This window comes from Podarcis pityusensis (assembly GCF_964106645.2).
Source record: "Podarcis pityusensis genome assembly, chromosome: 18".
Lineage (NCBI taxonomy): Eukaryota > Metazoa > Chordata > Lepidosauria > Squamata > Lacertidae > Podarcis > Podarcis pityusensis.
Genome location: NC_138043.1, coordinates 1,918,992 through 1,938,852, shown reverse-complemented (window position 1 = coordinate 1,938,852; position 19,861 = coordinate 1,918,992). Strand labels below are relative to the sequence as shown.

The 19,861-nt window shown below is 51.0% G+C and overlaps 1 protein-coding gene across 2 annotated transcripts in view; it reads left to right on the top strand.

The window, feature by feature from the left end:
* Nucleotides 1-19,861, top strand: part of REXO1 (RNA exonuclease 1 homolog) — a 38,148-nt gene that overhangs the window by 7,424 nt on the left and 10,863 nt on the right. For both annotated transcript variants that reach the window (XM_080988748.1, XM_080988749.1), the window contains exons 2-10: nt 616-2,285; nt 4,330-4,434; nt 7,345-7,576; nt 11,319-11,476; nt 13,270-13,407; nt 15,841-15,964; nt 16,898-17,017; nt 17,837-17,974; nt 18,496-18,609. In XM_080988748.1, the coding sequence (XP_080844874.1) occupies nt 616-2,285; nt 4,330-4,434; nt 7,345-7,576; nt 11,319-11,476; nt 13,270-13,407; nt 15,841-15,964; nt 16,898-17,017; nt 17,837-17,974; nt 18,496-18,609 (2,799 nt within the window). The remainder of the gene's footprint in view (nt 1-615; nt 2,286-4,329; nt 4,435-7,344; nt 7,577-11,318; nt 11,477-13,269; nt 13,408-15,840; nt 15,965-16,897; nt 17,018-17,836; nt 17,975-18,495; nt 18,610-19,861) is intronic.

Sequence of the window (19,861 nt, the reverse complement as noted above, 5' to 3'; positions counted from 1 at the left end):
GAATGGTCCGTGTCACCATTAAGAAAAAGATGGGAATAGGCCAATATAGATGTCGACTGCCCCTGGATCAAGGGACTTTCCTTCATAAAGTTCTCAGAGCTCTTAAACTAGCTCAGGGTTGTCTTCTGAACTAGCCAGATGAAAATCAAAGTCTGTCCGACTTTTGAGCCTTCTCGCCCCAAAACGACATTCCATTTTGGCCACTATAACCTTGGCTTAAGGAGCCATTTGGCACCTAGCTGATATATACAGCGGTACCTCGGGTTACAGACGCTTCAGGTTACAGACTCCGCTAACCCAGAAATAGTACCTCTGGTTAAGAACTTTGCTTCAGGATGAGAACAGAAATCGGTGCAGTGGCAGCGGGAGGCCCCATTAGCTAAAGTGGTACCTCAGGTTAAGAACAGTTTCAGGTTAAGAACGGACCTCCGGAACGAATTAAGTACCTGAGGTACCACTGTATCTGAGTTTCTAACACAGGGTCCTTGCCATGCCAATGGTTGATGCATCGCTGATGCAGTCTGGTGGATTATACATTTTATTTTTAAAATTAGATGGGAATTATCAGAAAGATGCTAAGTCGTAACTTTTTCCTTTCCTCTTTCCCCCCTGCAGGGTGCGGCTATGACCCTTACAACCCGGAGCTTCCCAAGCCCGTGTTGCAGAGCCGCAATGGCTCCTTGGAGGAGATCGCCGAGGCGGCGCCAGGCATCCTGGAGCTCGAGCTGGTCAACAAGGCCATCGAGGCCGTCAAGAACGAAGTCGAGCGAGAGCAAAAGAAGTACGAGGAGCTCTTGGGGACGGCGAAGGAGTACGGCTCTTCCGAGCCCCCGTCGCTGGTCTCCAAGGCCTCTGGGTCAGCAGCACCCAAGTCATTCGCTGCCTTGGAATATAACCCCGGGGGCTACAGCACGGGCGGCACGGCCGACTACAATCCCACCCCTCTTGCGGTGGCCACTCCTAGCCGCTCCACTAAGTACACCTTAGATTCCTTCGACAAGGCAAAAGGCAAGGGCAGCTCGCTGGAGTACGTCCCCACGGTGGTCACCCAGCCCAAGAAGTACAGTTGCGCCGTGGCCAAGAGCAAGTACACCCTGGACAACTCCAAGCCGTCCACGGACTTGGAATATGACCCTCTTTCGAATTACTCCGCCCGGCTCCTGAGCAAAGCCAAAGAGCAGAGAGGGGCCAAGAGGAAAAGGGAGGCCGACCCAGAGGAGGGGTATTCGCCTTCTCCCAAGAAGCACTGCGACGCAGGGAGCGGCCCCGAGCCGGACGCCAGGTTCTCCGACTCGGAAGAGGAGTGCGAAGCGGCTCCCGTCTTCCCTCCGAAACCGAAAGGGGGTCTGGGAAGCAAGCCCGCAGACGGGAAGGGGTCCCCGCGGGCCGATTCCCGTTCTCGGCAAATGAAGGAGACGGCGGTGCAGTACGATATGGGGGACATCGAGGGCGGCATCAAGGACTCGCCGGAGGAGGGCGAAAGGTTGGCCAAGGTGCCCCCCAAAAGGGACACGAGCGAGGGCAAGGGGGGCCCGAAGGAGAAGGTGAAAAAGAAGGCCGTTGGCGGCCACGCGGCGGACGGCAAGAGGGAGCGTGGCAAGGCTGCGGACAAGGACAAGGCGGAAGCGAAGGCTCAGCGCAGGAATGGAGAGAGGAGTAAGGAGAAGCGCGGCAAGCCCCACGCCGACGGGTGCTCGAGGAAGCAGGACGAACCCCCCAAGGCTGCAAAAGCGGGGAGCTCCGGCACGTGCAAGAAGGTCCCGCAAGGCCCCAGAGCAGAGAAGGTGGGTAGCGGGAAGAAACATGGCAAGCTGAACCCGCCCGGGGTCTTGAGACCCAAGGCCGAGGCTTCGCAGGCTGAACGTAAAGACAAGCAGGGGAAGCGGCCCACCTCGAAGGGTCCCACGGAGAGCCCCGGAGCCAAGTGCAAGGCGAAACGGCGGGCTCTGAGCCACGCTGACCTCTTCGGGGATGAGAGCGGGGACGAGGGGCAAGCGGGGCAGCCTCACCCCATGGCCTTCCCGGACGTCAGCTCGGATTCGGACCGAGACAACGACGGCTGCTTTCTTCCGCCCCGGGACAACGGGGTGGCGAAGCGCCCTAAGGCGCCCAAAGCTGCTCCTCCTCCTCCTTCCTCCTCCTCGTCTTCCTCTTCCGACGAGCTCGACTATTCAGTCCTGGAGAGGGATGTGGACTTCGAGTCCGACCCGATGGAGGAGTGCCTTCGGATTTTTAACGAGTCGACCGACGTCAAGACAGAAGACAAAGGCAGGCTGGGGAAGCGGGTAAGAGGTTTGGGGGTAGGTAGGTTGAGAAGGGTACACGGGTGGCGCTGTGGGTTAAACCAAAGAGCCTAGGACTTGCCAATCAGAAGGTCGGTGGTTCGAATCCCCGGGATGGGGTGAGCTCCCGTTGCTCTGTCACTGCTCCTGCCAACCCAGCGGTTCGAAAGCAAGTCAAAGTGCAAGTAGATAAATAGGTACCACTCCGGCGGGAAGGTAAATGGCGTTTCCGTGCGCTGCTCTGGTTCGCCAGAAGCGGCTTAGTCCTGCTGGCCACATGATCCGGAAGCTGTACGCCGGCTCCCTTGGCCAATAAAGCGAGATGAGCGCCACAACCCCAGAGTCGGCCATGTCTGGACCTAACGGTCAGGGGTCCCTTTACCTTTACCTTTAGGTTGGGAAGAAAGCCCCTCTGGCTCCGCTCCAACTTAACCCAGGTGAGGCTGCTTTGTGGCGGGGTCGCACTCCCTTAATTCTTTTGAGTTTAGCTATTCCGAGTGAAACGTAAAAACGGGAGGTGTTTCTGTGGCCAATACCCATTTGCTCGGACCCTTTTGTAGAATCAGAATCATATAATTTTTAAGAGTTGGAACGGGTCACCAGGGTCACCTAGCTGTACCCCATGCAATGTAGGAATCTTTCGGCCAAGGTGGGATTCAAACTCATTACCCTTGGATTAAGAGTCGCGTGCTGTACTGCCTGAACTACCCACAGCCTTTTCAAGGCTAAGGCTGATTTATCACAGAAATAGTAGCACTGAGCATCATGGTGGATTTGACTTAAATCACTAGTCAGTAAGACTTGATTTAAAACGTTATTTTACAGAGAGACTCATTCTTGCTGGTATCATCTTAATATTTATAACCAGGTGAAGGTTTCAACTGCAACTGCAGGCCAGGAGGTTGCAAGGTGAGGACCGTCCTGCGCGGCGGGGCTTTCTGAGAAAGCAGCTTCCAGTTTGTCACGCAAGGGCATGGGTAGGCAACCTCTGGCCCGGGGGCTGGATCCGGCCCAATTGCCTTCTCAATCTGGCCCTCGGACGGTCCGGGAACCAGCGTGTTTTTACACGAGTAGAATGTGTCCTTTTATTTAAAACATACCTCTGGGTTATTTATGGGGTATAGGAATTCGTTCAATTTTTTCCCCAAAAAATACAGTGGTACCTCAGGTTACATACGCTTCAGGTTACAGACTCCGCTAACCCAGAAATAGTGCTTCAGGTTAAGAACTTTGCTTCAGGATGAGAACAGAAATCGTGCTCCGGCGGCAGCAACGGGAGGCCCCATTAGCTAAAGTGGTGCTTCAGGTTAAGAACAGTTTCAGGTTAAGTACAGACCTCTGGAACATATTACCGTATTTTTCGCCCCATAGGACGCACTTTTTCCCCTCCAAAAATGAAGGGGAAATGTGTGTGCGTCCTATGGGGCGAATGCAGGCTTTCGCTGAAGCCTGGAGAGCGAGAGGCATCGGTGCGCACCGACCCCTCTCGCTCTCCAGGCTTCAGGAAGCTATCAGCAAGCCTTGCAAGCCCGGTGGGAGTTCCCGCCGAGCGCGCGAGGCTTGGGGCGGCAGCCTGTCGCCCGAAGCACGGGGAGCCCTCTGGAGGGTGCCCCGTGCTTCGGGCAGGTGTGCACAAGGCTTGGGGCGGCAGCCGCGGCGGCGGGGGGGGAATAATTTTTTTAAATTCATTTCCCCCCCCAAAAAACGAGGTGCGTCCTATGGGCCGGTGTGCCCTATAGGACGAAAAATACGGTAAGTACTTAACCCGAGGTACCACTGTATAGTCCGGCCCCCCACATGGTCTGAGGGACGGTGGACCGGCCCACAGCTGGAAAAGGTTGCTGATCCCGGTGCAATTGCTTCTGCAAAGTGACTTACCGCCCCACAAATCTTCTTCGTTTCGCTTTCGCTTCTGTTTGCGCTTCCCAGCAAAATATGCAAACGGTGGTGGAGCAGAAAGCAGTCGTTCCCTTTCGTTGACCCTCTCTCTTTTTATCCCCTGCCTCCCTCTCTCTCTCTCTCTCTCTCTCTCCCCACCCCCCATCAGCCGTCGAAAGAGGAAGGGTCCGAGGAAAAGCTGGCCGAAGACTGTCTAACCACGCTCTTTCCTGGCCAGAAGCGAAGGATCTCCCACGCGACGAAGCCAGGGAACGTAAGTGGATAGCAGGGGAGAGCGAGAGCATCAGAAAACCCTTAGCAGCAGCCGGATCATGGCCAAAGATACCGGGTTTACCGTATTGGCCTGAATGTAAACCTCACTCTTCCCACCCCCCTCCAAATTCCGACCGCGAAAAGTCGAAGCTTAAATCCGCCGCCTTACGAAAACGGGCTTTTACGATACCGCTGCTGAAATAGACATACATTTTGGAATTATACATTTTCAGAGTAGTTTTTATGGTTATATCAAGAATTACTGATTTGGCTCTACTGTTAGAAGTACAGATCGTTATGAAATTGTTGTGAGGTTTTTATAAGTTAACTGCTTATATTTGGGCAACTTTTCTGCTGTGCTTTATTGCCAGGAGAAAAACAGATCATTTCCTTAGCAACAGTTTGAACGATTCATTTAACTAAGACAGTAACATCGTAGCATACGTATCCATGTTTGTTAACTGATGTGGTTAAACAATTAAAAACAAAACGAAAAGCTTGGAGGGAGTTTTAGTACACATGAAAAATGGAAAACAAATCCTTATTTCCTTATTGGACTAAAATAGCAAATCTTTAGCAGGATTTTTCCTCCGAAAGCATTTTATTTTAAAAATCTGATTTAAATTTTAAAAATCTGATTTAAATTTTAAAAAATCCGATTTAAATAATTAAAAAATCTGAATTTTCTTTTTCTTTTTAAAAAACAACATTGATTTTTCTCCACCCTGCTCTGAGTATTCAGATTTGCTGGGGTTCTGAATGTCGTCATCGGGTCTCAGACTGCCGTCAGCCTCAGGGCAGCATAGCCCAATGGTCACAGACAACGAGAGAGTCCAGCAATGCGCAGAAGGCCGTAGGTTCCCTTCCTGAGAGAGGGGAACACATCTTCTTAGATCAGGGGTGGGCAGCAAACCTTTGGCCCTCCCGATGTCTTTGGACTCCAAGTCCCATCAGCCCCCAGTGGCCACGGATGCTGGGATTTGTGGTGCAACGACACCCTCGCTACTGTGGAATCTCCATCTGTTTTCTCCTCCCTCCCCGGTTTCTCTTTACTGGAATTTTCCGCTCTGGAGGGCTTTGTTTTTCACCCCGTGAAACGAAATCAGAGAGCTCTTAATGGCCCGATGTTTGCGAGGTGTGAGCTGACCCCTTTTTCTCCCTGCCTTGCCACGAAAGCTTTGTTTTGACAAGTAAGGTCTGGTCAGCGCAAATAATGTCTTGTGCTTTTCGCCCAACCATCCATTAGTCGTCGTCCCCCCCCTCCCCAGATCTAACAGAGAGATAAGGGACAGGGGTGAAATGAGTTGGAAATGGCAAAGCTCAAACATTTCGCTGTTCCTTAGCACCGCTGTACCCGGACTACCTCGCAATGGGCTTGAGGCAGGCCATGGGGAGAGAACAAAGGCGGCCTTGCTGTGTACTGGGTGTAGCCCATGTGGCGCTTGCCGGATCGCATCCCACTACAACAGGGGACAGCAACCTTTTTCAGCCGTGGGCCGGTCCACCGTCCCTCAGACCATGTGGGGGGCTGGACTATATTTTTTTTGGGGGGGAATGAACGAATTCCTATGCCCCACAAATAACCCAGAGATGCATTTTAAATAAAAGGACACATTCTGCTCATGTCAAAACACCAGGCAGGCCCCACAAATAACCCAGAGATGCATTTTAAATAAAAGGACACATTCTGCTCATGTAAAAACACCAGGCAGGCCCCACAAATAACCCAGAGATGCATTTTAAATAAAAGGACACATTCTGCTCATGTAAAAACACCAGGCAGGCCCCACAAACAACCCAGAGATGCATTTTAAATAAAAGCACACATTCTACTCATGTCAAAACACGCTGATTCCCGGACCATCCGCGGGCCGGATTGAGAAGGCGATTGGGCCACATCCGGCCCACAGGCCTTAGGTTGCCTACCCCTGCGTTAAAACATGGACAGGATTTTAACCCCACTTAGGTTGCCTAACCCTGCACTACAAAGCCCATCCTCTGTCCCCAGTGGCTGATGGGAGGTGGAGTCCCCGGACATCTAGAGCCCTGTGCAAATTTAGCCAGGCACATTTTGCATATATAATAATAATAATAATAATAATAATAATAATTTTTATTTATACCCCGCCCTCCCCAGCCAAGGCCGGGCTCAGGGCAGCTAACAAGCAATAATAAAAACAAGTTGAATGAATACAACTTTAAAAAAAGAATAAAATACAACATTAAAATATCGAAACATTAAAATGTTAAAATGCAGCCTCATCACAGGAGGAGAAAGGAAAAAAGAAAGAGGGGGAGGGAATCAAATTGGCTCCAAGCCAAAGGCCAGGCGGAACAACTCTGTCTTACAGGCCCTGCGGAAAGAAATCAGATCCTGCAGAGCCCTGGTCTCATGAGGCAGAGCGTTCCACCAGGCCGGGGCCAGTGTTGAAAAGGCCCTGGCTCTGGTTGAGGCTAATCTGACTTCCTTAGGGCCCGGGACCACTAGGGTGTTGCTATTTATGGACCTTGAGGCTCTCCGTGGGGCATACCAGGAGAGGCGGTCCCGTAGGTACGAGGGTCCTAGGCCGTGAAGGGCTTTAAAGGTCAAAACCAGCACCTTAAATCTGACCCTGTACTCCACCGGGAGCCAGTGCAGTTTGAAAAGCACTGGGTGAATATGCTCCCATGGCAGAGACCCCGTGAGGAGCCTTGCTGCAGCATCCTGCACCCGCTGGAGTTTCTGGGGCAGCTTCAAGGGCAGCCCCGCGTAGAGCGAATTACAGTAGTCAAGCCTGGAGGTGACCGTCGCATGGATCACTCTGGATCATTAAATGGGTGGGGCTGACCTTCCTGCCCCTCCCTTTATAATTGGCTCAAACTCTGGCCTCGGTCTTGTCGGTGCCAACCAACCCCCTTCCTCTCCACGCAGGCTGAGGCCCCGACCAAGCCCGTCTTCCGCCCGTACCGGCCCCCGACGGCCCAAGAGGTGTGCTACCAGCGGATCCAGCTGGCCCAGAAGCAGGCGGCCCAGCTGGCCCGGCAGCTGCCCCCCACGCGGCCGTCTCCGGCACCCCCGAGAGCCTCCGTGGCGATACACAAAGGGGAGAAGAAGAGGATTGCTCACGTGCCCAACCCAGCTCTTCCTGCAGTGTCCAAGTGCGGTAAGCGAGTGCTTCTGCTTCTCTGCTACAAGGGGTGGGGAATCTGCTACAAGCCGGTGCTATACCAGCTGCACTGGCTCCCGGTGGAGTACAGGATCAGGTTTAAGGTGCTGGTTTTAACCTTCAAAGCCTAGGACCCTCGTACCTACGGGACCGCCTCTCCCAGTATGTCCCACGGAGGACCTTACAGTCTTCAAACAAAAACATCCTGAAGGTCCCAGCCCACAGAAAGGTTAGGCTGGCCTCAACCAGAGCCAGGGCTTTTTCAGTGCTGGCCCCGACTTGGTGGAACGCTCTGTCCCAAGAGACCAGGGCCCTGCAGGACTTGACATCTTTCCGCAGGGCCTGCAAGACAGAGCTGTTCCACCAGGCCTTTGGTCAGGGCGCAGCCTGACTCCCTCCTTTGGCAATCTTTACAAAACTTTAGTTTATGGTTGCCATCAATTTTGATTTTAATTAATTTTTATAATGTTTTTATAGTGTTGTTAGCCGCCCTGAGCCCGGCTTTGGCTGGGGAGGGCGGGATATAAATAAAATTTATTATTATTATTATTATTATTATTATTCCTTTCTGAGTGACAGGCCTATTTCAACATCTGGTAGAGCATGGTGTTTTGTTTTTTGTTTGTGTAATGGTCACACATGCTTTGGGAGGACACCCCCATGTTAAGCTTCGAAGTGATGGCGACTGTTCTGTGTTTCCTTAAAATGTGGAGTGCCCTTCAGAGTTAAAGAAAGAGAAGAATGCTGCAAAAAGTATAAAGATAGAGGTAATCTACATTAAGGTAAAGGGACCCCTGACCATTATAATAATAATACAATAATAATAATTTATTATTTGTACCCCGCCCATCTGGCTGGGTTTCCCCAGACACTCTGGGCGGCTTCCATAGAAACCAAAAATACAATACATTAGGTCCAGTCGTGGCCGACTCTGGGGTTGCGGTGCTCATCTCGCTTTACTGGCCGAGGGAGCCGGCGTACAGCTTCCGGGTCATGTGGCCAGCAGGACGGAGCCACTTCTGGCGAGCCAGAGCAGCGCACGGAAACGCTGTTTACCTTCACTGTGGGATAAACCACAGAGCCTAGGACTTGCCGATCAGAAGGTTGGTGGTTCGAATCCCTGCGACGGGGTTACCTCCCGTTGCTTCGTCCCTGCTCCTGTCAACAATCTACATTAGACACAACAATTTAGAAAGAGTAAAAATTTCAAGGTCTTAGAACAAAGGAAGGAAGTCAATATGTGTATACGTACGTAACGATTAGAATGATGATATGGTTTTATTTGTAGATGTGTGTTTTTGTTTTTTGTTTTGTTTTCCTCCCTCATGTTTTGTTTTGCTTGTTTGTACTGTTTTATTTTGGATTCAATGTTTGTGATTTTTGTTGTAATTTTGCCTGTGGGTTAAACCACAGAGCCTAGGGCTTGCCAATCAGAAGGTCGGCGGTTCGAATCCCCGCAATGACGGGGTGAGCTCCCGTTGCTCGGTCCCTGCTCCTGACAACCTAGCAGTTCGAAAGCACGTCAAAGTGCAGGTAGATATAGGTACCGCTCCGGCGGGAAGGTAAACGGCGTTTCCATGCGCTGCTCTGGTTCGCCAGAAGTGGCTTAGTCCTGCTGGCCACATGACCCAGAAGCTGTATGCCGGCTCCCTCGGCCAGTAAAGCGAGATGAGCGCCGCAACCCCAGAGTCGGTCACAACTGGACCTAATGGTCAGGGGTCTCTTTACCTTTTACCTAACACATGTTTTGGGAGGACACCCCCGTCTTAAGATTCAAAGTGATTGCAACTGTTTAATGTTTCCTTAAGAAAATGCGGAGTGCCCTGATGGGATCTGCGGGATCCACTCTAGCTCCACTCTGCCCACCTCAGCCCTGATCTCTCCCAATTGCTCACCCAATAATCGTCCCACTGATGCCAACAATCAGTGGGGTTTTCCGCACTCCCTTTGCCGCGTTGGGTTCTGTTCGTCTTCCCCCTTATCTTGCGCCAGTTTAAGTAAACATTGCATTCCATTCCCACGCTGTTTCCAGTTTCACTTTTACAGCCGACGCCACACGGACAGGACAGAGAGGTAAGAGTAATATAAAACGATTATTATTATTATTTTTTAAGAAGCAGGAGCGACCTCATCCGTGGTGTGAACTTTCGTTAATTACAGAGAAACAGGATAAGCTTTTTTCTTTGCTTTCTTTTTCCTTGCCTGTTAAAATTAACGCCTCGTCTTTACGCCAGCAGCCAATTTGCGTTGCGGGTGAGAATTACCATATTTTTTGCTCTATAAGACTCACTTTTTCCCTCCTAAAAAGTAAGGGGAAATGTGTGTGTGTCTTATGGAGCGAATGCAGGCTGCGCAGCTATCCCAGAAGCCAGAACAGCAAGAGGGATTGCTGCTTTCGCTGCGCAGCGATCCCTCTTGCTGTTCTGGCTTCTGAGATTCAGAATATTTTTTTCCTTGTTTTCCTCCTCCAAAAACTAGGTGCATCTTGTGGTCTGGTGCATTTTATAGGTGAAAAATACGGGAATCTGCAGGGATATCGCTTCAGTTGTAATTAGTTCCAGTCTCAAAAAAAGTTAAAAGGAGGGAGGTTTTGCTGACCTGATGCCCTAAGGGGGCGAACCTTGATGGTTATTTTGCAGTGTCTGTCCGCGATGGCGGTCACTCTCACTATGAGATAGTCCTCCGTATCCGAAAACAGCTTCTGCCTCCGGTGTGACGAACGGCTCCTTGAGAGCATAGGAGGCGAATCCCATTTAATCTCCCTGTCTGAACAGGGAGAGAGTATGTCACCAGGATCTTCGCCCTGGGTATCATAAATCGCTGCGTAGTTATCTCTCTCGGCATGGCAGCCGATAACTAGTCAGGCGCCTCTACTCCCCGAAGGAGACATTATGGAAGTTTCCAAAATTGCAGGGGGGCGGGATGCATAGAGAAAAGTTTTGTGTTCCTCTCTCGTTTTTTATTATTATTTGATTTTAAAAAGTATAATCATAAAACAACAAAAAATTCAAGATCCAACTATCGAGATTGCTCTGAATCTCCTGACTTCCGCACATCTCCCTTCCCTGGGTCCTAACGATAATATTTACAACTTCATATCAACACTTACCCAAATTTTTATCCTTCCAAATTATCCATACTTTACAAGTGTGGTTAAAATCCTGCCCATGTTTTAACCCAGGGGTAGGCAAACTAAGGCCCGTGAGCCGGATGCGGCCCAATCGACTTCTCAATCCGGCCCGTGGTCGATCCAGGAATCAGCATGTTTTTACATGAGTAGAATGTGTCCTTTGATTTAGAATGCATCTCTGGGTTATTTGTGGGGCATAGGAATTCGTTCATTTCCCCCCCCAAAATATAGTCCGGTCCCCCACAAGGTCTGAAGGACGGTGGACCGGCCCACGGCTACCGATGGATTGATTGATTGATTGTGTGACTGCAGTATACTGTTTATTGCTTTCATTTTATGGATCAGTGGTCTGGTTAGATAGTAAAATTCATGCTAAATTGCTGTTTTAGGGGTTGTTTTTAAAAGTCTGGAACGGATTAATCCATTTTGCATTACTTTCAACTGGAAAGCGAGCTTTGGTTTTGGAACGCCTTGGTTTTCGAATGGAATTTGCGGAACGGATTAAGTTTGAGAACCAAGGTACCACTGTATGGGTTTAGCTCTAGATGTTGCCCTGTTAGGTTTATCTTGTTTTCTTCTTGCTTGTCCCCCATCCCCATGTGTTCCCAGCCCTAGGAGGCCTCAAGAAAACGGCTTCGCCCGGGAGCAAGGGGTCTTCCAACGGGGCCGAAGCCCTGTCCCTGAAAGCCCGCACGCTCGCCGGGATGGCGTCCAAGACGACCAACACGAACGTCCCCAAAAGGATAGCCCACGCTCCCACACTGCAGGTACAGATTCTCTCCACTGCCTGCCCCCCCAGAATTGCTTCACAAGGGAGCACGCAGAACGCGGAGGGCAGACTGTTTTCTGTGTCTTGCCCGGGCTTCTGTCAGAGATGGGTTGTGAAATGCGCTGGGTTACATAGAATTGTAGATAGGCATCGTTGGAAGTAGTGAGGTGAGAATAGGGCTTTCAAGGTCAGCACCAACACTTTGAATTGTGCTAGGAAACGTACTGGGAGCCAGTGGAGATCCTTTAGGACCGGTGTTATATGGTCTCGGCAGCCGCTCCCAGTCCCCAGTCTGGCTGCCGCATTCTGGATTAGTTGCAGTTTCCGGGTCACCTTCAAAGGGAGCCCCACGTAGAGCGCATGGCAGTAGTCCAAGCGGGAGATAACCAGAGCATGCACCGCTCTGGCCAGACAGTCTGCGGGCAGGGAGGGTCTCAGATGGAGCTGGGAGACAGCTGCCCTGGACACAGATTTGACCTGCACCTGCATGGACAGCCGGGAGTCCAAAATGACTCCCAGGCTGTGTGACCTCTGCCTGGCTCCCTGCACAACCTCTCTTCTCGCTGGGAGGGGACTGCCAGAAGGCCCTCGGAGCTGGACCCCGTGGTCCGAGTTGAACGGTGAGGGTGGAGATGCTCCTTAGGTCAGGAGAGGGACTGTCTGGCAGCGCTTTCTGAGGTTGCCAAACCACAGTCCCCATCCTCACCTCACCTTTGTCCAGGCTGGAGCCTAGAAGGCAGTTGTTTTTTCAAACCCTGTTGGAAATCACTTTAGCCCTTGTGCGGCAAAGTCCAGTATCTCAACCGTGCCTGTGTGCCTTAATAATAATAATACAGTGGTGCCTCGCAAGACGAAATTAATTCGTTCCGCGAGTTTTGCCGTCTTGCGATTTTTTTCGTCTTGCGAAGCACGGTGTCGGGAAAGTTTTGGAAAAGCTTCAAAAATCACCAAAGTCTTTAAAAACCTCAAAAAAGGCTACCACACCGCGTTCTATGAGTTGCTCCTTGAAGTCAAGTCGCAACTGTATTAACGGCGTTAAGAAAAAGGAAACAAACTTGCAAGACGTTTCCGTCTTGCGAAGCAAGCCCATAGGGAAAATCATCTTGCGAAGCAGCTCAAAAAACAAAAAACCCTATCGTCTAGCGAGTTTTTTTGTCTTGCGAGGCATTCGTCTTGCGAGGTACCACTGTAATAATAATAATTTATTATTTATACCCCGCCCATCTGGCTGGGTTTCTACAGCCACTCTATTTGTTTAATAACCTATTAAACATTAAAAGCTTCCCTAAAGAGGGCTGCCTTCAGATGTCTTCTAAAAGTTTGGTAGTAGTTGTTCTCTTTTACATCTGGTGGGAGGGCGTTCCACAGGGAGGGTGCCACCACCGAGAAGGCCCTCTGCCTGGTTCCCTGTAACTTGGCTTCTCACAGTGAGGGAACTGCCAGAAGGCCCTCGGAGCTGGACCTCAGTGTCCGGGGAGCCTTCAGCTCCCCTTCATTCCACATGTATTTGTTCAGTACATTCGTAGGCCACGGTTCTCCTCCCCGCCCCTTTTTCATCCTCACAACAGCCTTGCGAGGTAGGCTGGGCCCAAGATGACTGCTTAGCCCCCCAAGGTCACCCAACATGACCGAGCGTGAGGATCTGATCCCACGTCTCCCAGTCTCGCGGGCCAGTTGCACATGCCGGAGCCCCACAGATCCCAGTAGCCTGTCGGGAAAAGGGGCGGGCGATGCGTCGGCCGAATTCCTCAGGCGAATCTCTCCTCTTCCCCCTCCTTGTCCCTTCCCCAGAGTGCTACTTTGAAAAGACCAGTGATCCCCACGGAGTTCGGGGCAAAGGTCCCCACCAACATCCGGCAGAGATACCTCAACCTCTTCATCGACGAGTGCCTGAAGTCGTGCAGCTCGCAGCAGAAAGCATTCGACAAGGTTTGTACCTTTGAGGAATAATAATAATAATTTATTATTTATACCCCGCCCATCTGGCTGGGCTTCCCCAGCCACTCGGAGGGGCGGCTTCCAACAAAATATATTAAAATGCAGTAATGCCTCAAACGTTAAAAGCTTCCCTAAAGAGGGCTGCCTTCAGATGTCTTCTAAAAGTCTGGTAGTAGTTGTTCTCTTTGACATCTGACGGGAGGGCGTTCCACAGGGCGGGGGCCACCACCGAGAAGGCCCTCTGTCTGGTTCCCTGCAACCTCACTTCTCGCAGGGAGGGAACCGCCAGAAGGCCCTCGGCGCTGGACCTCAGTGTCCGGGTAGAACGATGGGGGTGGAGACGCTCCTTCAGATATACTGGACCGAGGAGCAGGGGGGTTTATTTGGGGTGGGGTATGGAAAGAATTCTGGATGCTTAATAGCTTGCCGCTCATTTACGGGAAGCCCATCAGCCTCTGCCCAACCGCTGCACCTCTTGAGTGACTTTCTTCTGCATCACAGCTCCCGTCGTTCTCCGCCTTGGCTGTGTTGGCTCAGGCTCATGGGAATTATAGTCCAAATTATCTGTTAAGACCTAGGATTGCTGGGAGGAAGAGCTGGAAACTGAGTGAGCACAATCGACCATCTTTCTTGACATATATTTTTATTTGCCACTTTTTACACCAAAGCGTCTCAAATAGACTTGGGAGTAGAATCACAGAATTGGTAGAGTTGGAAAGGGACCCCCAGGGATCATCCAACCCAACCCCCTTGCAATGCAGGAATCTCAGCTAAAGCATCCATGACAGAGGGCCTTCTGCCCAACCTCTGCCTAAAGGCTTCCAAGGGAGGAGAGTCCACCACCTCCGTCCCACGGTTGAACAGCTCTTACTGCCAGAGAGTTTTCCCAAATAATTTAGTTGGAATCTCCTTCCTTGTGTATCTCGAAGCCACGGGTTCGAGTCCTACCCTCCAGAGCAGGAGAAAACAAGCTTGCCCCCTCTTCCACGCGACAGCCCTTCAGATATCGGAAGGTGGCTCTCCTATCTCCTTCAGGCTAAACGTACCCAGCTCCTTCAACCGTTCCTCATCAGGCTTAGTTTCCAGACCCCTTGACTGCATATTTTAATATCTAGGAAATAATAACAGGAAACAGGAAACATAGGAACATACTACCATATGTGGTGGTCCTGTCTAGAGATACAAAGATTTTGGAACATGATTTATGAAGAGATAAAGAGATTGATAAAAACTACATTTAGCAAGAAACCGGAAGAATTTTTACCAGGAATGGTTTCAGATAATATTCCCAAAAACAAAGCTAGGCTATTTATGTATGCGACGTCAGCAGCAAGGGTTATAGTGGCAAAACACTGGAAAGGTAAAAATACACCCACTAAAGAGGAATGGGTAGTCAAATTGTGCGAGTACTTGGAGCTCGCAATAAGAGATAAACCTAAAAAAATGGTGAAAGAAGAATGGGAATGTTTAAATAATTATTTAGGGGACAAGGGTTCAGCAAGAAAGATCTGGCTATGTTTAGAATGATACCGCATAGAGAAATGTTCCCTGATACCAAGATGAGGGATTCCTTTGGAATGCAGGTAGAGATAATTGATAAGAATAATGATCTGTTGTGAGCTTGACGGAAGTGTACAACAGATGAGCTTTTGTGCTTTGGCTCATCTTCCTTTTTCTTTTTCTTTTTTCCCCTATTTTCCTTTTATCTTTCCCATAGTTGCTTATGTTCCGTGTCATGTACTTTGATATTTTTTTTAGCTTTTTTCATTACTATTAAGGAATTTTCCTTTGTAATTTTGGTTGTCTATATTTATATGTACCTGTTTAAAGCAAAATAAAAGTTAAAACAACAACAACAACAACAGGAAACAAAACCAGAAGTAAGCACTAGAGAACATAAAGAACATAAAAATCCTCACCCGTGGAGATACGTAGAAAGGTGAAGTCCTTCCACTTCACCAGCAAACAGATGAGCTTTCTGGCCCTTGCGGCTCCCTTTCTTTGCACCTTCCCTTGAGTGTTTTTTGCCTGGCTGGCAATGTTCCCTGGCTGGAGGAGAGAGAGAGAAGGAGAGAGTCTGGGTTCGTGTTTGAGCGAGCCACCTGCAGAAACGAAGCCCGTTTTGCAGAGGGCGGTATTTATTCAGTGTGGTGTAGTGGTTAAGAGCGGTGGACTCGTAATCTGGTGAACCGGGTTCGCTTCCCCGCTCCTCCACATGCAGCTGCTGGGTGACCTTGGGCCAGTCACGCTTCTCTGAAGTCTCTCAGCCCCACTCACCTCACAGAGTGTTTGTTGTGGGGGAGGAAGGGAAAGGAGATTGTTAGCCGCTTTGAGACTCCTTAGGGTAGTGATAAAGCGGGATATCAAATCCAAACTCCTCTTCTTATTCATTCATTTCTCCTGCCAACGATGTCCTGTCCGCAGGCCCTGGCGGAGGAGAAGGTGGTCTACGACCGCAGCACCAGCCGCAACATCTACCTGAACGTGGCGGTGAATACCCTGAAGAAGCTGCGCAGCGCCCTTCCCAGCCCCGCGCACGATGCTCGCAGTGTGTATCTTTTCTTGCTTGCTTCTTTTGTAAGATTATTATTATTAAGGTAAAGGGACCCCTGACCATTAGGTCCAGTCGCGGACGACTCTGGGGTTGCGGCGCTCATCTCACTTTACTGGCCGAGGGAGCCGGCGTACAGCTTCCGGGTCATGTGGCCAGCAGGACTAAGCCGCTTCTGGTGAACCAGAGCAGCGCATGGAAACGGCATTTACCTTCCCGCCAGAGTGGTACCTATTGATCTACTTGCACTTTGACGTGCTTTCGAACTGCTAGGTTGGCAGGAGCAGGGACCGAGCAACGGGAGCTCACTCCGTCATTGCGGGGATTCAAACCGCCGACCTTTTGATCGGCAAGTCCTAGGCTCTGTGGTTTAACCCACAGCGCCCCCCGTGTCCCTTTTTATTATTTATTTATTTATTCATTCATTCATTCATACATACATACATGCCCCACCTATCTGGCTGGGTTTCCCCAGCCACTCTGGGCAGCTTCCAACAAAATACTAAAATACAATAATTCATCAAATGTTAGAAGCTTCCCTAAACAGGGCTGCCTTCAGATGTCTTCTAAAAGTCAGATAGCTGTTTATTTCCTTGACATCTGATGGGAGGGTGTTCCACAGGGCGGGCACCACCACCAAGAAGGCCCTCTGCCTGGTTCCCTGTAACCTCGCTTCTTGCAGGGAGGGAGCCGCCAGAAGGCCCTGGGAGCTGGACCCCGGTGTCCGGGCCATTGGGAAACAACAGACCTAACTTAGCCGTGCTCATTCATTTCAGTGGGCCTGCTCTGAGCTACGGCCTGCTAACTGCATCCGATCCACGGGTTGTTGCGCAGAAATTTGCGGACTCGAGCGTCCCTGGCTGGAGCCTGCTTTCAGAAACACTCACTAACGTGCCCATTTCGTACCCGGCTCCTTTTCCCCCTTCCCAGGGATTGGCAACCGGAAGCTGGTGTCTCACGAGGCCATGCTGGGAGGCAAACTGGCTGCCAAGACCAGCTTCACCTTGAACCGCTCTGCGGCCGCTCAGTTGCGGGCAGAGGACCTGAAAGGTAGGCTCCTCTTTGTGTCTTCTCTGTGTGTGTGTCTGTGTCTGCGACCCCTTCCTTTCTTCCTTATGAGGACCTCGGGGCATTTAATCCCTAAATCCAGAGTGAGGTAAAAAGATAAAGGGACCTCTGACCATTAGGTCCAGTCGTGGATGACTGGGGTTGCGGCGCTCATCTCGCTTTACTGGCTGAGGGAGCCGGCGTCCAGCTTCCAGGTCGTGTGGCCAGCAGGACTAAGCCGCTTCTGGCGAACCAGAGCAGCGCCCAGAAACGCTGTTTACCTTCCCGCCGGAGCGGTACCTATTTATCTACTTGCACTGGTGTGCTTTCGAACTGCTAGGTTGGCAGGAGCAAGGACTGAGCAACGGGAGCTCACCCCGTCATTGCGGGGATTCGAACCGCCGACCTTTTGATCGGCAAGTCCTAGGCTCTGTGGTTTAACCCACAGCGCCACCCGCGTCCCTAAAGGTAAAGGTACCCCCTGACCATTAGGTCCAGTCGTGGCCGACTCTGGGGTTGCGGCGCTCATCTCGTTTTACTGGCTGAGGGAGCGTCCAGCTTCCAGGTCATGTGGCCAGCAGGACTAAGCCGCTTCTGGCGAACCAGAGCAGCGCACGGAAACGCCGTTTACCTTCCCGCCGGAGCGGTACCTATTGATCTACTTGCACTTTGACGTGCTTTCGAACTGCTAGGTTGGCAGGAGCAGGGACCGAGCAGAACACCGCAAAACCTTTGCGATCCCTCTGAAACCGGGAGAGCAGGGGCTAACGTCTCTGCTCAGCCAGTTTTATTTGAGCCAGCTGATCTCTTTGCAACCCTCAGGGGCCTCCCTCTACCGCCGGCTCAAGGAGTACGTGTTGACGGAGGAGGACCTGAAGGAGCACGGGTACCCCCTGCCGTGCCCTGAGACGTCGGGCCGCGCCGTCGTCTTCAATGCGGAGGAGAAGAAAACGACCGACGGTAAGCTCCGCAGGGAGAGGGGAGAGGCCCACGAGGGCTTCTGGCTTGGCGATCCTCATATAGTACCGATCCGTTGCATTTATAACCCCTCCTGTGTCGTTTTCCACCTCCCTGCTTTATCGCCAGCGACAACCCTGGGAGGTAGGTTGGGCTGAGAGCCAGTGACCAGCCCCCAGGTTCACCCACTGAGCGGGGATTTGAAGCCCATAAAAACAGGGGTTTTTTTCCCCTTTGCAAAGTGAGCTCAACAACTTTGAGCTGATTCTCAAAAAAACCCGAGGCTTTTCCCCTTTGCAAAAGAAGCTGCACAACTTTGAGCTGATCGTCAAAAAAACTGGACTTTTCATCTTTGCAAAAGAAGCTACACAACTGTGAGCTGATTTCCCCCAGAAAACAGGGCTTTCCCCCTTTCTTCCTGTAAAAACTAGATGCGTCTTATGGTCAGGTGCGTCTTAATGGCACAAAAAATACGGCAGTTCATTGAATTTCTCTCTTTCTTTCTCCCTCCCCCAAATTTCTAGGCTCTTGCAGAGTTTGCTGCCGCTGCGGCACTGAGTACATGGTGACTCCGTCTGGGAACTGCGTCCGCAAGGAGGAATGCGTCCACCACTGGGGGAAGTTGCGCAAGCAGAGAGGTAGAGCGTTGCATTTGACTTCCTTTTCCCCCCGCAACTCATCCTTCCTCCGCAGCAGCTCAAAAGAAGTGGGTGTTTGCGGCGGTTTGCATCTTCTGTGCGCGCTCGGCCTCCCTGTGCCACTCCGTCTTCGCAACAACCTGTGAGAATTGCGCAGAGCTGCTGCTTCTCGTGGCTTGGGAGTGGGGACCCTGAGGGTCATCCAGCCCAACCCCCCCTCGCAATGCAGGAATCTCAAAGCATCCACGACGGACCCAACCTCCGCTTATAAACCTCCGAGGAAGGAGAGTCCACAACCTCCCGTATTTCGTAGAATTTCTACACCGCCTTGGTTGTAAAAGCCGTTCTACCCCCCCCCCCAAAAAAAAACCCCTCAAAGGGGTTTCCGAAGAGAATAGAACAGGCATAGCCAAACTTGGCCCTCCAGTTGTTTTGGGGACTACAACTCCCATCATCCCTAACTAACAGGACCAGTGGTCAGGGATGATGGGAATTGTAGTCTCAAAATATCTGGCGTTTGCCTATGCCTGGAACAGAATAACCAAGTTATTGGTCAAAAACAAAAAGGCTGTTTTGAACATTCAGTGAAACGAAATGAAATCAGCAACAGGTTAAAGCAGGCATTGACATTCTGCGTGTCTGGACAGACTCGCCTGAACGAAAATGTTTTTCGCAGGCACCGAAAAGAATTCAGCGAACTGTTTCCGCCTTGATCAACAGGCAGGCAGGCAGAGGGTTTGGATCCCTCCGCAGACCCTGAAACTTGCCAAGTCGCATTCTCTGAGGGTGGCCTACCGGGTAGGGCTGTTGTACAAGGCTGAAAACGGTTTGGTGTGGGGAAAGAATATATGGGCTTTGAGTGTTTTGAGACACTGAGGGGATAGAGAAAATATTTGTTGTTGTTTCGTCGTGTCCGACTCTTCGTGACCCCCTGGACCAGAGCACGCCAGGCCCTCCTGTCTTCCACTGCCTCCCCCAGTTTGGTCAAACTCATGCTGGTCGCTTCCAGAACACTGTCCCACCATCTCGTCCTCTGTCATCCCCTTCTCCTTGTGCCCTCAATCTTCCCCAACATCAGGGTCTGTTCCAGGGAGTCTTCTCTTCTCCTGAGGTGGCCAAAGTCTTGGAGCCTCGGCTTCAGGATCTGTCCTTCCAGTGAGCACTCAGGGCTGATTTCCTTCAGAATGGATTGGTTTGATCTTCTTGCAGTCCATGGGACTCTCAAGAGTCTCCTCCAGCACCAGAATGTACC